Source organism: Melanotaenia boesemani, chromosome 12, assembly GCF_017639745.1.
Source record: "Melanotaenia boesemani isolate fMelBoe1 chromosome 12, fMelBoe1.pri, whole genome shotgun sequence".
Classification (NCBI taxonomy): domain Eukaryota; kingdom Metazoa; phylum Chordata; class Actinopteri; order Atheriniformes; family Melanotaeniidae; genus Melanotaenia; species Melanotaenia boesemani.
The window spans coordinates 23405404-23423680 of record NC_055693.1 but is presented as its reverse complement, the minus strand read 5'-3'; the positions used below and the strand labels follow the sequence as shown (position 1 = coordinate 23423680).

The 18277-nt window shown below is 38.1% G+C and overlaps 1 protein-coding gene across 2 annotated transcripts in view; it reads left to right on the top strand.

Moving 5' to 3' along the window:
- The first annotated feature begins 5050 nt into the window (after positions 1-5050).
- The window catches only part of LOC121650353 (general transcription factor IIF subunit 2-like), a 47353-nt gene continuing 34126 nt past the window's right edge, over positions 5051-18277 (top strand). The window contains exons 1-4 of one of the 2 annotated variants that reach the window (XM_042001825.1): positions 5051-5157; positions 5423-5496; positions 5664-5682; positions 6009-6153. In XM_042001825.1, the coding sequence (XP_041857759.1) occupies positions 5092-5157; positions 5423-5496; positions 5664-5682; positions 6009-6153 (304 nt within the window). In that variant the 5' untranslated portion in view covers positions 5051-5091. The remainder of the gene's footprint in view (positions 5158-5422; positions 5497-5663; positions 5683-6008; positions 6154-18277) is intronic. The other variant, XM_042001826.1, reaches the window with a different exon arrangement.

The window sequence follows — 18277 nt, the reverse complement described above, 5'->3', positions numbered from 1 at the left end:
TCATTGGACTTTTTGTTTTAAATGGTATGGATCATCTTAGGTGAAGTCAGACCCCCTTGAAAACCCACACAGTCAGGAATATATATTCTGACACTTAACACCTCCATGTTTGTCTTTCTTTCTTCTTTTCTCCTTCAGGCTGGATGAGGCTAAGGGCCTGAGCAGATGTTTGATCTGCAGGCTCCCTTCAAATGTCTTTAGAGATCAGTTAAAGCAGGAATCTGATCTCTTACTGTCCAGTAAGACCTTTTTTACAGGTCCACAGCTGTGAATGCATTCAGTCTATACATGAATTTCTCCTCAGTAAGATAGCTTGTAAGATAAAAAAAAATGTGATAAAAATCTTGATTTAGGACATCATTAGAGAAATTGCACTTACTAAAAAGATATAATGAATATTTTTTTAAAAAAATGCATACAGTTGGCACAATGAATTAAACAAAGCAGTAACCTTAGATGTGCATGCCTGACCGATGAGTGAAAGGGAAACTTGAGAGCAGCCGGTGGAAATACTGCATTTAATAATGGAGGAGAGAATCTAAGATGGCAAAGACTCATGGTCAAGTTTAGTGCAACAATACTTGGAAAAACTTGTTTAAGCAACATGTTGAGCAACTGCAGGAGAAAGTGTTTGAGATTCCTGCTTGAAAAAACTGTGCACCAATATGAGTCCGGGTGTTCAGGTGCTTCTTGTGGCAGGTCAAGTGAAAATCAATGAAGAATTTATCTTATTTTGATCTCAATATCCCAAATGAACTCTCAAGCCATTTTTAAAGAATTAAGTATACATGGGCATCGGACTGGTACCAGGGTTAAAAAACCTGAACAGTCAGGAAATGCCTTACTTATATCTACCAATTTCCTCCATTAAACAGGATTTTCAAAAAGACCTTTGATTGTGGTGCCCCCATCAGGCCAATAAGTATATTTGTGCCAAAATAGATAAAGTTTAATAGAGTTCATGTCAGAAAAGTCAAATGATGGTCGTTGAGGGCCATTGTAATGCAAGTTTTAGACATTTCTCTACTCTGATTCAAATTAAGTGAATTTCACTAACAGCTAGTTTAGCCCAAGCCTGTTAATGACCCGTTAATCTGAGTCGGGTGTGTTGAAAAGGAAACATCTAACACCTGCAGGACAGCAGCCCTTGAGGACTGGAACTGGACATCCCTGGTTTATATTATTGATAACTCTTTTAAACTTACCTTCTACAGTGAGCAGTCGTCCAGTTAAATGTGTAAAGTATGAATATTCAATAAGCTCCAAAGACTAGAAATGCTATAAATGTGCTTCACAGATAAAGGTCGTTATTCAGTGATCGTGCCCCCAGTGAGTCAGTCACACTGCTGCTATTCAGTACAATGCAGGGCAGGAGGTGGGTTGGCAGCCGAGGTGCCATGAATGAAGTTTTATTGACAATCTTGTAGCTGGAGACAAAAAGAAAACCAAATCATTCAGTCTTTTTCTTTCTAAATAAACAATGACTGTTGGTGAAATCATGTCAGCAGGAGTGTTTGTGTGATAGAGTGCTCTGTTTTTTTACACAATCTGAGGGTAAAATCTATGTAGATGTATGTGCAGAATAAGCATCATAACTAACATTTCACTTAACTGTACTGTTTCATACCAGAAAAACATTCTTTCTTTCTTTCTTTTTCTTTCTTTCTATTATTATTTTTTTTCTAGCTACCAATTTATGAGACTGCATCTGCCCAGCAGGGGCTGCCATGGCAACAACTCTTCTGCCAACTGCAAGCAGTTACTGCAGAAATTATACCAGCTCCGCTTTGCGTTGCATTTATGCCAAAACCATCACGTTTTCTGAAAAAAAAAGTATTATTCGAGGGAGCATAGTGCAATGAAAATGAAGCAATTCTTTCCATGTCAGAATGTTGTTCCCCAGTTGGGATTTAGGGTTTGTCCAGTACAATTTTATGGGTAAAGTGAGGATGACCTTAAGGGGAAAACTAAAACCATCACACAGTTGATGCCAAGTTCATATTATCCCTGATGAAAAGGGATTTCTGAATCTTTCAAACCACAGAGGACATTCAGAGGTTTCACAGAGATTTGAACAGGAGTAATAAGAGGAAGTTAGACTTAGGCTTCATTGTCTCACCAAGTGTATCACACACACACACACACACACACACACACACCACATTTTCCACACAAATCCAATGAAGATGATAAATTGTGAGCAGCAGGCTGGGAAACTTTGGAGGCTCTGTTTCAGTGTCTTGATGTAGAGGAAAGGTTTCACTGTGGTGAGCTTTATGTGAATGTGCTGACAGCTGCTCAGCTGATGGCAGAAGCTCTGAGTGACTCTTTGTATTGCAGAGATGTCCCAGGTTGCATTGCTGAGAGATTCATACAGGACACAGGAACTGAAAACTCATTGCCTGCGTTTGAAAAAAACAAAAAACATATTTTTCCCATCCTGACGGCTCAATTTATCCACATGACTTGGATAGCAAAACTTCCATGACAGTAATGTCAGGTCATCTTGCTGTCCTTGATCTTGCTGTGCCCAAGGCATGGAAATAACTTGGTGTTTATCCACCTTTATTTAAAAGTGAAGCTTCTCTATATTTAAAAACAGTTTGTCAATGCATCGGCATAACAATTATAATTGAGATGGCTATTATGATCCAACCATGAACTGTAGAGAAAAGGTTGGAAAACGTTTTTGTAACTTCCCAATAACAGTGTAAAGACATAACGAGATATTTTATAATGTAAGTGCATGGTCATAGAACAAAGTAATATCTGTGCTAATGTAATTTTATGATCAGGTTGTTTTCCCATGGTTTTCCAGCTTGAAGCTAGAGAGGGTGTGGAAAAAAACTTTTTTTTTTTGCATATTTTTGTAGTCATGTTATTTTATTTAATAATTTCATCCATTTTTTTCATTCACTTCCAACAGTTTTATTCTTATCAGCATCCACAAGGTGGCAGTACATACTAATGAGCTGAAAACAGATGATTATTAACACAACTACATCAAAGATCCAAATAAAGAAGCTGCTTCTTGCTTTTCTGACTTTAACTATGGAATTCTCTTATTCAAATCTTTAATAATAACATGAATGTTAGAAATTATAAAACATTCAGATTTGTCTGTAGTTGGCTTTAATGTCCCTCATTGTCCCTACCGGGCTTGCAGCAGCAACATGTGTCTTTGGATGCTTTGGATCTGTGTGGGCTTCAATATCTTGTTTCAATTTGAATTAAATGTGAATGCCTGGTGGAACTTGCAGGGGGTCCACTGCTGCTGGACTCTACTTTTATGTTGCAACCCCCCCCCCTTGTTCTCTCTATAACTCAAATAAAAACCTTATTTTCTGAACTCCATGTCAATCACTGCTTTATTTCACAGTCCATGGGCTGCATCCAAACCCTTTTTAAATTTTTAATTGACATGCACTTCTGAGACTATTTACTGTTCCTTTGTACAAAGTTTGGAAACAATAAGGTGTAAGGAGCCATTTGCACATCAAGTCTTTGTGTCATAAAATCATTAGGTAAAAAAAAAACAAAACAGGAAAAGAAGCTTAATTAATAGGTAGCTGATGTATGCCTGTCTAATATATTCATTATTTCAGTGAATATTCTGGTTTATATCTTCTAGTATTTCTTGATATGCAAGCTGATTCAATTTGCATTCATTAAATGTAAGTTGCACTCCAGTGATTTATGTTAATGAATTTAAAAGCTAATCTTGATTAACTCTGGACTCAAATACATCAAAATAACTAGTGCTCAGCTGAACTGGCATATACCTACTCACATGACCCGTGGCAACACGGAGACTTCACCTTCATTGATTGAAAGGTTGACTTTTTATTTATTTTTTTATTTTTTTTATTCTTTAACAAGAAATCTTCGTGTGCGTAAAATCTGCTTCATCTGCTGCAGATACGGGACCCAAGTGGGTTTGCTCATAGTTTCCACTGTGGCTTCACCTTGTGTTTTGCCCGTATGGGTTTGGAGCCCATCTAACTGAAATCTCAGGGACCTGCAAAATTTGCCCAGTTCAAGCACATGCCCACTCAGTACCCCCATAGTCCAAATAAAACTAAGAACCGACTTGAAACCCATACAGGCAAAACACAGGTGAAGCCACAGTGGAAACCCACTTTTTTTGCAGACAAACCCACTTGGGTCCCTTATCAGCAGCCCAAATATAACCCCTATTGGCCCCACATGGACATGCTGGCTTCGTGGTTGTGAGAAATTTAAAATTCATAGACTCTTACAATGAATAAATCTCATTTATCAGTGCTAACTTAATACTCATTTTACTTACAGTTTATCAACTGAAATACTCCAGCATTTCTATTCATTTAGAAAACAAAAGTTTGAAGTTTGGTGGTTTAAAGTTAGTGCTGGAAGAAAGTGTGCACGAAGACCACTTACAAAATGGACAATTAATTTCCACACCTGCTTGTGGACTTCAGTGTGTTCAAAGTAGTATTTAAAACGTTATTTGTTTTAAGGAATATAGAAGAATGAGAAGGAGGTGATGTGAAAGTTATTAACTTTAGCAACCTGGGACAAATCCCTGGAAATTTTGTTGATATTTTGTTTGTTGCAAGTGGAAAAGTACAGTATAATTAACCAATTGACCACTTTTGGAATCAGATAAAAATGACAGGGCCTCAGATCATTAATTACTGCTCCTTAAACGTCCTTTATCAGTGCCACCTTACTATAGGTGTGTCTCCTCTGTCCTTTACTCTATAATGAATTAAGTTTGAAGCTTTTGAAGGTTGGCATTTCAATTAAGCATGAATCTCGGTAGTTTTACATGCTTATAGTTTATTTAAGCATCCAGATTCATGAAATAAATCAATAAAATAGGACTAATATGTTTGCTGTCTGGTCTCCAGTAAAAATGGAAGAAGATGAATTGCTTTAGCACAAAGGAAGAAGATCATACAATCAGCTACAGACCAGCTGTGCTCGGTTTTGACAAATAGTTGTTTCTGTCGATTCTTTTAATCAATTTGTTTCTTTTGAAAGGCGCAACAGGAAGTTTTATGTCTCATCCACTATATAAAAATAGTGCGATTGACGACGTCTGAAACAATGTCAGAGAAAACGGAGGTTAATCTCACTGGAGTAAAAAAAACTAAAGGCGTTTGGCTTGTTAAGGTTTGTCCGCGTGCAAATGATCAGAAACTAACAGAAACGATCAGAAACTGTTGTCATATTTCTGTGAAATCCCGCCGGAGTTAGCGTTTGACGCGTGTGATGCGTTCATGGAACGATAAGCTGCTTACAATTCAGCAGAACTTGAACATTTAAAACCGATTATTTTCTGTTTAAAATTGTATTTTGACTTTAATTATAACTTTTTTCTTTGCAATTTACTCGTCAGAAAGTAAGTAGGCTAAGAAATTGCTTTATTTCTCGCCAGGTTCCCAAGTATTTATCTCAGCAATGGGACAAAGCAACAGAAAAGGAAGAAGTTGGAAAAATTTCCATTGGAAAGTATGTATAAGAAGGCCTCTGTATGTTTTTATTATATTTTATAAACTGGAAAAAGACTTTGAAAATGTTGTCTTTGCTTTATGACCTTCATTATCAACCAGCAAATTTTAGCTGCATCAGTGATGAACACATTTTTTTTTTTTTAAATCTTTTCTCACGCCTGATAGGAAACAAGGTAAAACAGAGGTGAGCCAGCTTTAAATACTTTTGTCCACGGTTGACATGACTAACATGTTAATTTCTAATCTGATACATTTGTTTAGTCTTCCCTCTTTTCAATCCACGTTTTCAGTTCATTCACAGCCATCTAACATGAAGTTCTCCATCAATTTTTTTTCTTTTTATGCTTTCCTCTTTCCTCATTGCTGCATCTCTTCTCTGTTTGCTCTTGCACTGACTCAACTTTCTGACAGGAATCAATAACATTTTACTGTATCATATTTGACCCGATTAAACAAAGAGACGGCTGCTTATATTTGTCAGCAATGCATTGACTAATCCGTGTTCCTCAGGTATGTTTCAGTCTGAATGAGGATCTGGCTGCCCTGGGCGCTGTGGGAGAGAAGGATGCATCGCTGCAGGTCCCAAGGGATCATCCCTTCACCATGCACACAGTGGGCGGACAGACCCTGGCTGTCTTCAGCCAAAGTGCAACAGGTTAGACTCAGCTGCTCCAATCCTCACCTAGCTGATGGATAATGTCATGTAGAACACGTTTATGGTGCTGGAGGTGGTTACAGGGGCCAAGCTGAAATACATGTCACAGTGTATGATATCTGTGATGGGACACAGGACAGTGTGGTTTGGTAGCTAAACAAAACAAACTATATCCTGGACAGATATGTCTTGACAGATGAAATATAATTCTGCAATTCTGCTGAAAGTTAGTTTAGTCAGAGTTCAGAGTTTGGTTTATTAAATGTGACGTTTCTCAATTCTCCAAGTCTCAATTTTCTCTGAGAGAAACCTGCAACCGCTATATGTATTTTTCTTTGATAGCACTGTAAAATTTATACTCAGACTCGCTCCTTATTTGTGGAGGACATTTTCTGCCAGGCATAATGTGTCATTGCTCTTTCTGAGCCAAAGAGATTTACATGGATTTGCATCAGACCAGCTTAAAAATAGCTGCAACAGTGTTGTTGGGTGTCAGTTACCAAGTGACTTGAGAATTACAGAAGATGATAGTGTTACTTTTAATGGGATAGCTCTGTTTGACCGCTGTGATATTTCTTTCTTTTTTTATTTTTTTTTTTTTTTTTAAGGAAGCGATGAGGAAGTGGATTTAATTGTTTTGTGATCATACCAACAGGAACTACTGAGAATGAGAAGAAAAAGACAAAAAAAAAAGAACAGAATAACACAAAAGATTAAGATATTACCTTTACTTGTAAAAACTGTAATTCAGTGAAAAGGTAAATAACAGGAAACGAGGCACTCAAATCACCACACTGTCAAGAGCAATTCTCTGCCTGCAGGGTGCCAGTACTCCGGTAAGAAACGGCTGCTTTTCTCAGTTTTTCAGGGGCTCAGGAGGGTGTGTAAATTGGCTGGTGTTGGTTTCAAAACAAAAAGCATATTTTGGGCATTCCCCAGGCGTGACCAAATTAGTTTAAAGCACACATTTTGATTACAGACCAATCCAGAGGGAAGAGTGTGAAAATGGAGCAGTGCATGGATTTCTTGTGCTGTTTGGTGAGTAAAGAACATAAAGTTGACATAGCTCCAAGTGTGACAGCACAAATAAAACAACATGTTTTTTGCAAGATGAGAGCAAAACATAAAATGAAACTAAGTAGTGATGAAAGGAAATGGTGTGATGTGTTGCATAAGTTTTGGATGGAAGACTTGGACGTAGTGAGTCTGCACTATTTACATACTGGGAAAGCATATTGAGCTAGCAGAGTGTGTACACCTTTACGCTTACTTTAATCACATGGTTGATACAAACACAACATGGTTGTTTGGAAGTCAAACAACAAGGTAGTTAAACTGATGAAGTGACTGACTCTGCTTAATGTTTTATTCCAGGCAGTATATTAACCAGCAAATTTTTCTCTTATTTTAAAATGAATAAAAATGAAAATGCTTTATTTGTCAACTAAGATAAATTGTTATATTGAAGTTTTTTTAATTAGAAACAATTAATTCAAATACTTGCTCTAGTTATTTATTATCGCACCATCCCAAAAAATGTACCGACCACATCTCTGTACACAACTTCTTGTCCATCCCTGATAAACCCCACAACTGCAGAGTAATCAGAGTATTTCTGCAGATGACAGGACTCAGAGTTGTATTGGAAATCTGAGGTTTACAGTGTGAATAGAAATGGTGAGAGTCCAGTCGCTTGTGGTGCTCCAGTGCTGCTGACCACCATCTCAGACACACAACGTTTCAGTCTCACAAGCTGTGGTCAGTTTGTTAAGCAGCCATAAATCCAGATGGTTGTGGAGGCATCCACCTGGAATTTATGGAGCTTATCATATAACAGAGCAGCTGAATTGTAAAAGCACTTGAGAAATCAAAGAACATGATCCTTGAAGTGCTGCCTGATTGGTCCAGAAGAGACTGGGCTCTCAGAAGCAGGTAGATGATGGCATCTTCAACCCAAAGGCCTTTAATATATGCAAACTGTAATGGGTTCTGAAAGATGTGCACTTGCTTATTGAGGTGAGCCAATAACAATCTCTCAAGGACTTTCATGATTTCAGATGTTAGGGCAACTGGTATGTAGTTATTTAGATACTGGAACAAGTACAAGAACTCCTTTTTTCTTTTTCTTTTTCTTTTGACACCATCTGGACCTGCAGCCTTTTTTCAGTTCTTCACATGACTGCAGGAGACAGACAGGCTAGAGGTGGAGGCAGATGAGGTCTCACTGTGTTCTGATGTGGAGGCTGTGTTAAGATCCATGGCTGAGCTGCAGGGTGACAGAATGGAGGTGTGAAAGGAAAGCTGTGGGCTCATGGAGGGTGTGTGGTCTGAATATTGTCTGATGATTAATCTGTGTGATTAATTAACACAATATACCTTGATTGCTTCAACAGATCAGGGCTGTTTTAATGTGAGCCTTTCTCATGCTGCAAATGTATTTTCCTTCATAATGGATCAACTCCTCTCTTGCCACTTGACATCACTTCTATCCAGCTCATACACTGGCAAAGCGACAAGAAGCGTTGGACTATCATGCAAACGCCTTTAGAAGTTACGAGACTGGAGCGCTTACATTTCTTCTGTATATTTTCCTCTTTCTTTGCACATGACTCATGTGTTGAGATGGCCCAGATTGTTAAAACTCAACAACACAGATCAGAAGCCTTTTAGTAATCAATCAACTTGCCAGCAAGCTAATAAGCGAGTCAAACATTGGTGTTTCTTTGTCAGTGGGCTTCACTGTTGATTTGAAGTTGAACTGAACAGAGGTATTGAAGTGTAGTCTGGATAACTTTAGTCTGAGTGGAGTGTGACATTAAAATATACTGCCAGTTTGAGGAGCTCATTGAAGGAGGTGTTTTCAGGAAATATACATCATATAGACTCTTTTTTTTTTTATGTTTGGCTTAAAACATAAACTAAATGTCCTTGAAAGGCTCTGAAAACTGTATGCACTTTGTCAATACAAGACAATAAATGAGGAAAAAAAAAAACTCCTCATTGGGGCTTATTCTATCACCGCCCTCATACACTTTAAATGCACCCACACTTGCAAGTGTGTTAATACCTCCTACCCTCCTACATGTGATAATGGATTTTTCTTTTTCAAGGCTCTTTTCTGTTGTTTCCGCCTTTTATTAGAGCAACACTTCAACATGTTCAGCATTGAACATGTTTAGCAAAATTATGCTTATAAATGGTGAGAGGTGGGGGAGAGAGATCTAGAATTCTAAAACTATAAAAGCAGTAGGTGTTTACAAGTTTCACAGAGGACTATTAGGTTATAACCCGGTGATGGTAAATTTGGAAACACTGTGTTCAGGAAGTATATAAAAAAAGTCTTTTTCCTTTAAAGGTGTCCGTGCTCCAGATGGCTGACTTGTCTGTGAAAGTTCAACAGGAACAAGAGGTGGAATAATCTTTTCTGAGACGTGGTGGTGTTTAGTCTCTATTCACCTGACCGATACTCAGCTCCTCCCCCACTCGCCCACAGGAAGGTGTACTGTTTGACACCGGTCTCCCACTCACTTACCACACCACACATAAAGCAGCTTTCCAGCCCATCTTTACCCGAATAAACCCACTTGCACAGGTTTGATCTGCACTTGCTCTCTAAACTTCAAAGTTTTTTCTGCACACCTACACAGATTTCACTGATTCTTGACACATCGGACAAAGCAGGTGTTACATGTTCAGGCATTTGATTGATGTGTAAGAAATGTGGTCAAATATATAATGAGCAAAGTACCAATGAAAATTTTAAAAAGCTTTACCATAGAAATTATAAATTGGAAGGTGTACAGTCAATACAGATGTCAGATGTTTAAATTTTTTTCTTACGTTAATTCTGAAACACATATTACCTCGGTGTTGCTATTAGGCTGTTATATCACAACCACATGATGTGAAAGTATTCATATAAAGGTTAAGAAACCAATTAAACCCTTTTGTTCTCCAAAGTTGCAGTTTAACTGCAGAAACTTTGAGGGTCCCATCTCTGAAACACATGTCTTTTGTCTTTTCCACCGTAGGGAAGAGATCATAAAAGTATATTTTACTCGCAAAAATGGTGCTGTTTGGGAGGAAGCGCTGTAAAACTGCCTCATCATTTTAGGCTGGGGGGGTGTCCAGCGATGAATGTTTCTGATTGGTCAAAAATCTCTTATACTTTAAGATTTTGTCTTTGTCAACCATGATAATTTCCTTTTTGGGATTAATAAGATATTTTTCACTTAATTTGATATAGTTTAATCAGATTTCATTTAATATATATAAAATTATTGAGGGTGAATGACTTTAGATACATACACAGACACACATTAACGCACACGTTCTCTCTAATACCTCTTGACAGCCTCACTTTCATTTAGAAGCAAACAAACTATAAACAGAAGTAAATTGCCTGCAGGGCTTTAACACTGTTTCCAACTTCTTTAATTTATTCAGATCAGCTGTTATAAGGTTGCTGCTTGTAGAATTATCAGGAGGTCTCTGCTGGAGGGTATCCATCAGGGAGCATCTTTAGAGGATGAGGAGGGCTTTCTGAATCAGCTGTGTGCTGCACAGCAGGTGGTATTTGAGACGGGATGTACTGGTGGTAACTTAGTTTACAGTTTACAGTAGATAAAAATCATCTTAGTCTTTTCCAGAGAACCATCTTTCAGAGAGTTACGTCCCTAAGGCAGGTCTAGGGGAAGAAAGGAGTAACACAATTCCAGAAGATGCCAGTCTGAAGACAAGCCATTTAAATATGGTTATTTTGTTTGACAGCTAAAATACAGAAGGGCCAGTAGCATCAGGCCAAAATAATAAACAAAACCCCTCTACTGGAAAATGAAAAGCACAACTTACCTCCCCTCAGAAACAAAATAATACAAACCTACTTCGTAACTACCCTAACTTCAACACAAATGGGAGAAAAAAGGACCAGCAAAGAAAACAAAATGGCAGCTCTCCCCTACAAGACCTCAGGGGGTCCATGGCTTTTTAGTATTTGCAGGAAGAGGGTCCTCAAGAAAAATAGGTTGGGAACCACTGACTTAGGGGGCCGGAAAAAACTTTAACTTTATCTGGACTGAATAAGGGCTGGGATATACTTGCTGTGAACGCAAGTGTAAATGTCATCATTTTGCTACGTTTGTGTATAAACTTGCTGCAAACAACGGAAGCACAGCGCAGCAAAGACGCTCAATACTGGAGATCACCGCAAAGGGAGTACACAACACTTGGACTTTGAAATAGTGAAAACTGGTCACATTGTATTTTTGGGGTATCAAACCCCAAAATACTTACAATTTGTTCCAACTGTTAAGGCATGAGTGTTTGTCACTGTGGATAAAATTATATGGATGCTAGTAGTGGTGGACAAGGTTCAGGAGATGATCTTCAAAACGATCCGCCATTATGTCTACCTTGGACCTGTCGGTTCACGCTCTTTTTTGCATGATTGCCGCTAGCTTTCAAGTTTATATTGCAACTCGCGCATGCGCCACATTACCTTGCATCAACGCAAGCGGCCTACGTGTCAAACGGACGCTAGGAATGCATGACGACCATGATACGTATGCGGATGCGCCACTAACATCAAGTATATCCCAGCCCTAAGTTATCAGTTGCAGACACGAGAGATATTACTGGTTGGTTGCAATACAGCTTTTTACCACTTGGTGGCAGTAATGCGCAGTCAGTTGTTTAACAAACTACCAGAAGATGATGTTCAGCTAGCTGCCAGCCTGTAGTGAATTATGGAGATTCATTTTAAATGGAAAAATAGAAAGATGAAAGTGGTCCAAATTCCCCTTTAAAGACAAAGATTTTGCGTTTAGAAACCAAAAATCTAATGCTCACGGGAAAGCAAGTGGAATTTTCAAAGGACAAAAGTTTTTTTAAATAAATGCATATATTTTTTTTAACTTAGATAAAGTGGAATTTGGTTTTAGTTAGTGAATACAAATTTAACAAAGAGTAACATCACCCGTTAGCTCATGAATTTTCAGGGTGCAGGTACATCCTACCAAGATGTAGGACTGATAGACACAAGTGTTCTTTTGTCCCTGCAGCCATTGCCCTGTTGAATAAGGAGTTTTAATTTTTATTTATTTATTTATTTTTTAAATGTATTATTTTTATTATAGCCCTTTTTAAAAATGTTGTGTTATTTGTGTGTTTGTGACTGATTGTTTTTTACTGCTGGCTGTACAACAAATTGCCCTCACGGGATAATAAAGAGTCCTTGATTCCTTGATTCAATTAGACCAATACAGTGTTGATATTTTAATTGGCCTCTGGCCACTTTGTACAGGAAAAATTGGGCTCCGGGATAAAAAAAAAGGATGAGAACCCCAGCCCCTAACTAACTTTATTTGTGACCAAAGAAAAACCAGCATTAACTGGAACTACTGTAACTGCCCATTTGTTGGAAAGTATGTAGTTCAGCCAACCACGCAGTGTCTAATCTCTATAATCAGACCAATTCAGATTCTGTGCAATTCATTCCTTCGCCTCTGTTATGCAAGTATCCAATGAACCAGTAAAAGCAAGAGGTTGCTAATGGAGACCGTCAGTGAGTTATACATACACAAATAATGTCTGACATGGCTTTTGTGCTGCGAGGCTGCTAGCTAAATATTCCTCCATTATTTCCCCCCTCGTTGCTCTGCATTGTTCCGGTTAAGGACCAGGTATTGATTAAGAGGTTGCTAAGCAACAGGCTTTGCTGCCAGAGAAGCGTGCAGAGAACAGTAAAGGCAGATGTAATGTCTAGCTCTGTTACAGTATGACTTCAGCTACTTGTGAAGCTTTTTATCAAAACTTTGGATATGTTAAAAACACAGAAAAGGATGTCTGTGCCAAAACTTTGACAAAAGGGTGTGGTTTTACTTTTAATATAAAACTCTTTTCATAAAAACGTTTGACATCTTTTGAAAGATTCCAGATATGATAAAGTGATTGCTTGCTTGTCAAAAGGATTTCTTTGCCCAATTAAGTATTAATCTTTAAATACAAGTCAAAAATATAAACAGAGTTTTCATCAAATTCTCAACAAAACAAGTGATTGGCTTCATCTGGACTGTTTGGTTTGTAAAATTTGACCAGCAACTCTGGAAATAAAAAGGCAATCAACCCACCGACCACCCACTGTCCTCACATTCTGAGTGTTTTTAAACTGTTAAATTATTAGTGTAACAATGATTAAACTAATTAAGACCCACCCACTTGAAACCAGAACTGACTTAAGTTCTGTAATGAATAATAAATTTACTCTCAGATTTTTGGTTACTTTTCATGACCAAATACAGTGTTTGGATTTAGATGTTTTTTTCTAGTAGCTGTTTGTGTAGATTTTGAAACTCTGACTGCAACCCTGCTTATCCCAAATTATGAATTTAACATCCTATGATGCAACTCTCCCTCACACATTTCTCGTCTATTCTCAAACACATCATCAGCTCACTGTATTCAGTTTCTCAAGTGAACTTTGAATTGTGCTCATCATACTAATAATTACTTACTCACACAGTCCTCAAATTGCTTAATTTAATCTAATTAAATCTTTAATAGGACTAAATTATGAAAAACATAGCAAACAAGTCAGATGGCTCATCCTGTGATTTTGGGCCTTTAAGCATAGATTTTTTTTAAAGAAAAGCAGAAGCATTAATCTCACCCAGCTTTGTTGGAGTCACTTTTTTCCTTGTAGGGTTGAACACACCTTTAGATGCTGCATATAAGATACACATACAGTTTTTTTCTTTATAAAGTTTTCTGTGTCATAGCTTCTGTGCCCTATTTTTATTTATTTTATTTTTTTAAGAAAGTAAAATGAGCAAGTCAGTCTATTTTTATTTAAAATGGACAGATGTTTTTGCACAGTCATACATTCATCAGATCCTGCAGAAATTGCTTACAACAAGGTTTAGGCAGACGTCTGTAAGGTGACTTAATAATTGACAAGCTTTCCTCGAGCGTTATCATATAAAATCCCAGCAGCGGCATGATGCAGTAAACCTTTAGAGGTATTCATGCTGCAGGTTGGATCCTGGCCAGACTGTTGTAGGTGTTTTATTGAAGGAGTGCAGCCGGCCGTTTAAATCTAAACGAGTGGTTCATGAAATGTTGAGCATTTTTAAAGAGGAATATCTCTTGACAGAATAACTCTTGAAGAGCATGATCATCAAGTGAAATAATGATAGCTACACTGAAATATAACCAGTTCCATTCAGAGGGATTCAGCAGGTCTGTTGTATGAATTGTTGCCATCCATTTTCTTTTGGTTGTGCTCAAACAAGGGGTCTGGTTGGGCTGTTTCCATGGCTGACCTCAAAGAGCCATCCTCCTGCGTTTCATTAGGAGTTTAATCCAGTAGGAGGTTTTGGAGTTTGTGTTGCAGCCTCTCGGGCATGCTCGCTGTCGATTCTCTTCTGCTGGCCTGCTCTTTACTCTGACAGCACCGCTACAAATCACATGAAAAAGTACCATTTTCAGAGTGTTAGGCACTGATCAAACAATTTTGTGGCAATCCTGACATTAGTTTAGCAGTGTTTATTTCTCTGTAGATATTTAGTTGCTTCATTTATTAAGGTTGTATTAGTCAGATTGGCTGCTTGCCTGAGCATAATGTCTCCTTTTAAAAATTCCATGTACTGTGCTGTACCATGCTTCAGAACATTAGGTTTTGTTAAAAATATTTTAAAAAGACATTAACGGCGTTTGTTCTCAAGGAGGTAGTTTGTGGTCCTTGAACATTTTTGTGTTCTTCAGAAAATGATTACATATCTGTAAGTAGCAAAAGCATGCAGGCCTCTTGAGTTTGTGGTCAATTTGATAATAAAAATGGAGTAGTGTGTTTGCAGTTGATGGCAACACAGTCAGGTGTGAGTGGGCACCCTGTTGTCTAAGATTGGTGATCCCAGCGTGTGTTTAAAGTGCATCAGTAAGGACAAAGAACGTTGCTGAGAAAGCTGTAGGTGCTCATCAGGCATAGTCTCTGAACCATGTCTAAAGAGCTTGGATGCCACCTGTTCATGACCATAGAGATTGTGGACAGATGAAGACCATTGACATCCTCACTAGGAGAGGTCAATCATCAAAGGGCTACAAATAAAGGAAAGAAAGGGAAAGGAGTCCAAGAGTAACTTAACAGACAAGGCCTCTGCATGTATTTTCTGCATGAAAATACAAGTGTTTAATTTGAATGAAACTCATAAAATCTGGAGAAAGAAAAACACTAGAATCCAGCATAGGAACCTCATTCCTTCTGTGAAAATGTTGGTGGTAATATTATGATACGGGCCTGTTTCACTGCATGTGGGATAGAGCGACTTGCTAGCTTTGATGGAAAGATGCCGAGCACAGGAACAGTTTTGCTAATAATTCAATAAAGAAGAATAATGTTATTGTGGACTAATGACAGTTTTGACTTTAATTCAGCTTCAATATGATAGGATGAAATCAGCCAACATCCTGAAAATTAAACAAATGACACAATAAAATTGCAACCAAATGTTAACGCTGATTTGTACAGAGTAATGGACCAAAATTCCTATAAGCTAAGGTGCATTAACAGCAGAAATATATAGTTGTGATTTATGCTGCACAAGGGAGGTCATGCTACATGTTGAAAGCAAAGGTTGGCCAAGTAAATATCCCTCACACCATTATACCACCACCACCACCACCAGGTTGAACCATTGATACGTGTCAGGATGAAACCATGCTTGCATGATGTTTCCACCAAATTCTGACCCTACCATCTAAATCTGAAGCTGAAATGGAGACTCATCAGATCAGGCAAAGGTTTTCTATCTTCCATTTTCCAGTTTTGGTGAGTCTGTGTGAATTGTAGCCTCAGGTTCCTGTTCTTAGCTGACAGGAGTGGCACCTGATGTGGTCTTCTGCTGATAGTTTTCTACATATCTTGGTTGGAACCAGTTGTTATTTGGGTTTATGTTGCCTTTCTATTGTCTCCAACCAGTCCGCTCATTCTCCTCTAACCTCTGACGTCAATAAGACATTTTGGTTCAGACAACTGCTGCTCACTGGATATTTTCTCTTTTTCAGGCCATTCTCTGTAAACCCTAGAGATGGTTGTGTGTATGAAAATCCCAGTAGTTCAAAGTCACTTAAATCAACTTTTTGCTCCATTCTGATGTTCTGTTAAATGTCTGTAGGTTGTCGTGACCATGTCTACACGACTAAATACATTGAGTTGCAGACATGTGATTGAACATGTACCTGATAAAGTGGTCGTTGAGTGTATATTTGTCATACATAAGCTGCTTTTAGGTAACAGATGGCATGTGAGAGTGTAAATGTCAGACATGGTCCAGACTTTTGTGCAGAGATTTTCCACCAAGGCCATGAGTACAACCTCTGCATAATCAGCAGATGAGATGGTTTAAGAACATCACTGTGCATGTGAGCTGACATACTGGTTTCTACTCACTCCTCTGTACATACTATGGTCACATACAGATATACGCAGTAGTCGTATCAACCTCATCTGCATTTCTTGGCATGTACAGAATGTGAAGCGTTTTCGACTGATAACGTTTTGCTTCCTCCGTGCTCTACACATGAGTTGCTCCACACCTCCTCCCTCACATTTCCAGCCAGCTCATCTCCAGGAGAAAGGCTCCTGCTGTGATGTGCTTGTGTGAATGGCAACAGATCAAAGGGTTCAGACCTGCACCTGAAAATGTTCATGTGTGGAAAACCCCTAAAGATATGAGAAAATTGGAAAAAAATGTATGGTTTCATCTGCTTTAACTAAGTTTTTTTGTCAATTTCTGGTCGTCATTTGTAGCGTGTTTATGACAGATGTCATTTAAATAAATGTTCTAAAACCTCTTGAAACCCAATATGTTACTGTAGAGCTGAGAGGTGTGAAATACTGCTTTAAAGTGTTTTACTGTAAACCTTCCTGTTTAAATGTTTATTCTGTAGGTGAGGAAAAGGGAGCGTGTCACTTGTACCCAGAGAGCTTGTGTGTTGGTGTACAAAAGCATGCAGATGGTTTGTTGCTGGGCATAATCTTGGAGCTGGTGCATTTAAAAAAACAATATTTTAACAGACAAAAGTCTACATTCAAGCATTTAAAAAAATTGTTTGTACTCAACAAGTGTTCCTCTGAAAGACAGTTCTCATTTGTTTTTCAAGGTCAGAGTGAAGTGTGCTGAATCACAGGCCTGCTATTCTTTTCAGAGATGTTTGTTTGTTATTGCCCAAGGTAAAAACATGAGAATGAGCCAGCAAATGTTTAGCAAGAGAAATGTCATCTGTGTTCCCATTTCTGTTTCTGCTTCTTGAAACAAAGGCTTATCCAGCCACTGCTGTGCACCCACACAGCAGACATGTGACAGTCAGGATAATGACAGGGGGCTAAAATGTGATGTCTGTCGTCAGTCGATTAAAGGTATCATCATCAGTGGGCCTCTATGAAATTGTTATTGGAGGTAAAGTGTGTGTTACTAAAAAGTTCTTTTATTTAATTTTGTCGTATATTGAAGTGTGTTTGAACTTTTCAAAAAGGTAAACAAGAGCTAAAGTTTTTATAGGAATTACTGCTCTCATTACAGCAGTCAGTCTTCTTATAAGAATCTTGGGTATTTCTTTCCCTGCTTTCACCATTGTTTTGATATGAAAAACTCAGTTAACTGAAATGTTTCTGTGTTAATCCTTCAGAAGCTGGATTGGCCTGCACCAGTGGCTTTTTAAATCTGAGTTGGCTGCCTGCTACTGCTGTAGGGAAAACTCAGGCTGATATTGGCTTTTCATTACCTCTGCCTATGTTTTTGGTGGAGTTGGTTTGTTTTTCTGTCTGTTAGCAAAATAACTGAAAAAGTTATGGACAGACTTTGATGGAATTTTGAGGAAATCTGAGATGTGGAATAAGGAACAAGTGATTACATTTTTTTGGGGGTGGGTGATGTGATCCGGTTCACTGCCTGGATCCAGGAATTTTTTAAATTAATCTATACGATCAGGAGATAGGGATCATTTTACATTAGAGCTTCTAACTCAATAATAAATCCCCACAATCATTGGCAAAAAATTAAATCAATCAATTAAAATACAATGGCTTGGCAGAGGTCTGCGTTCAGTGCTTCTAGTTAAAAATGTAATT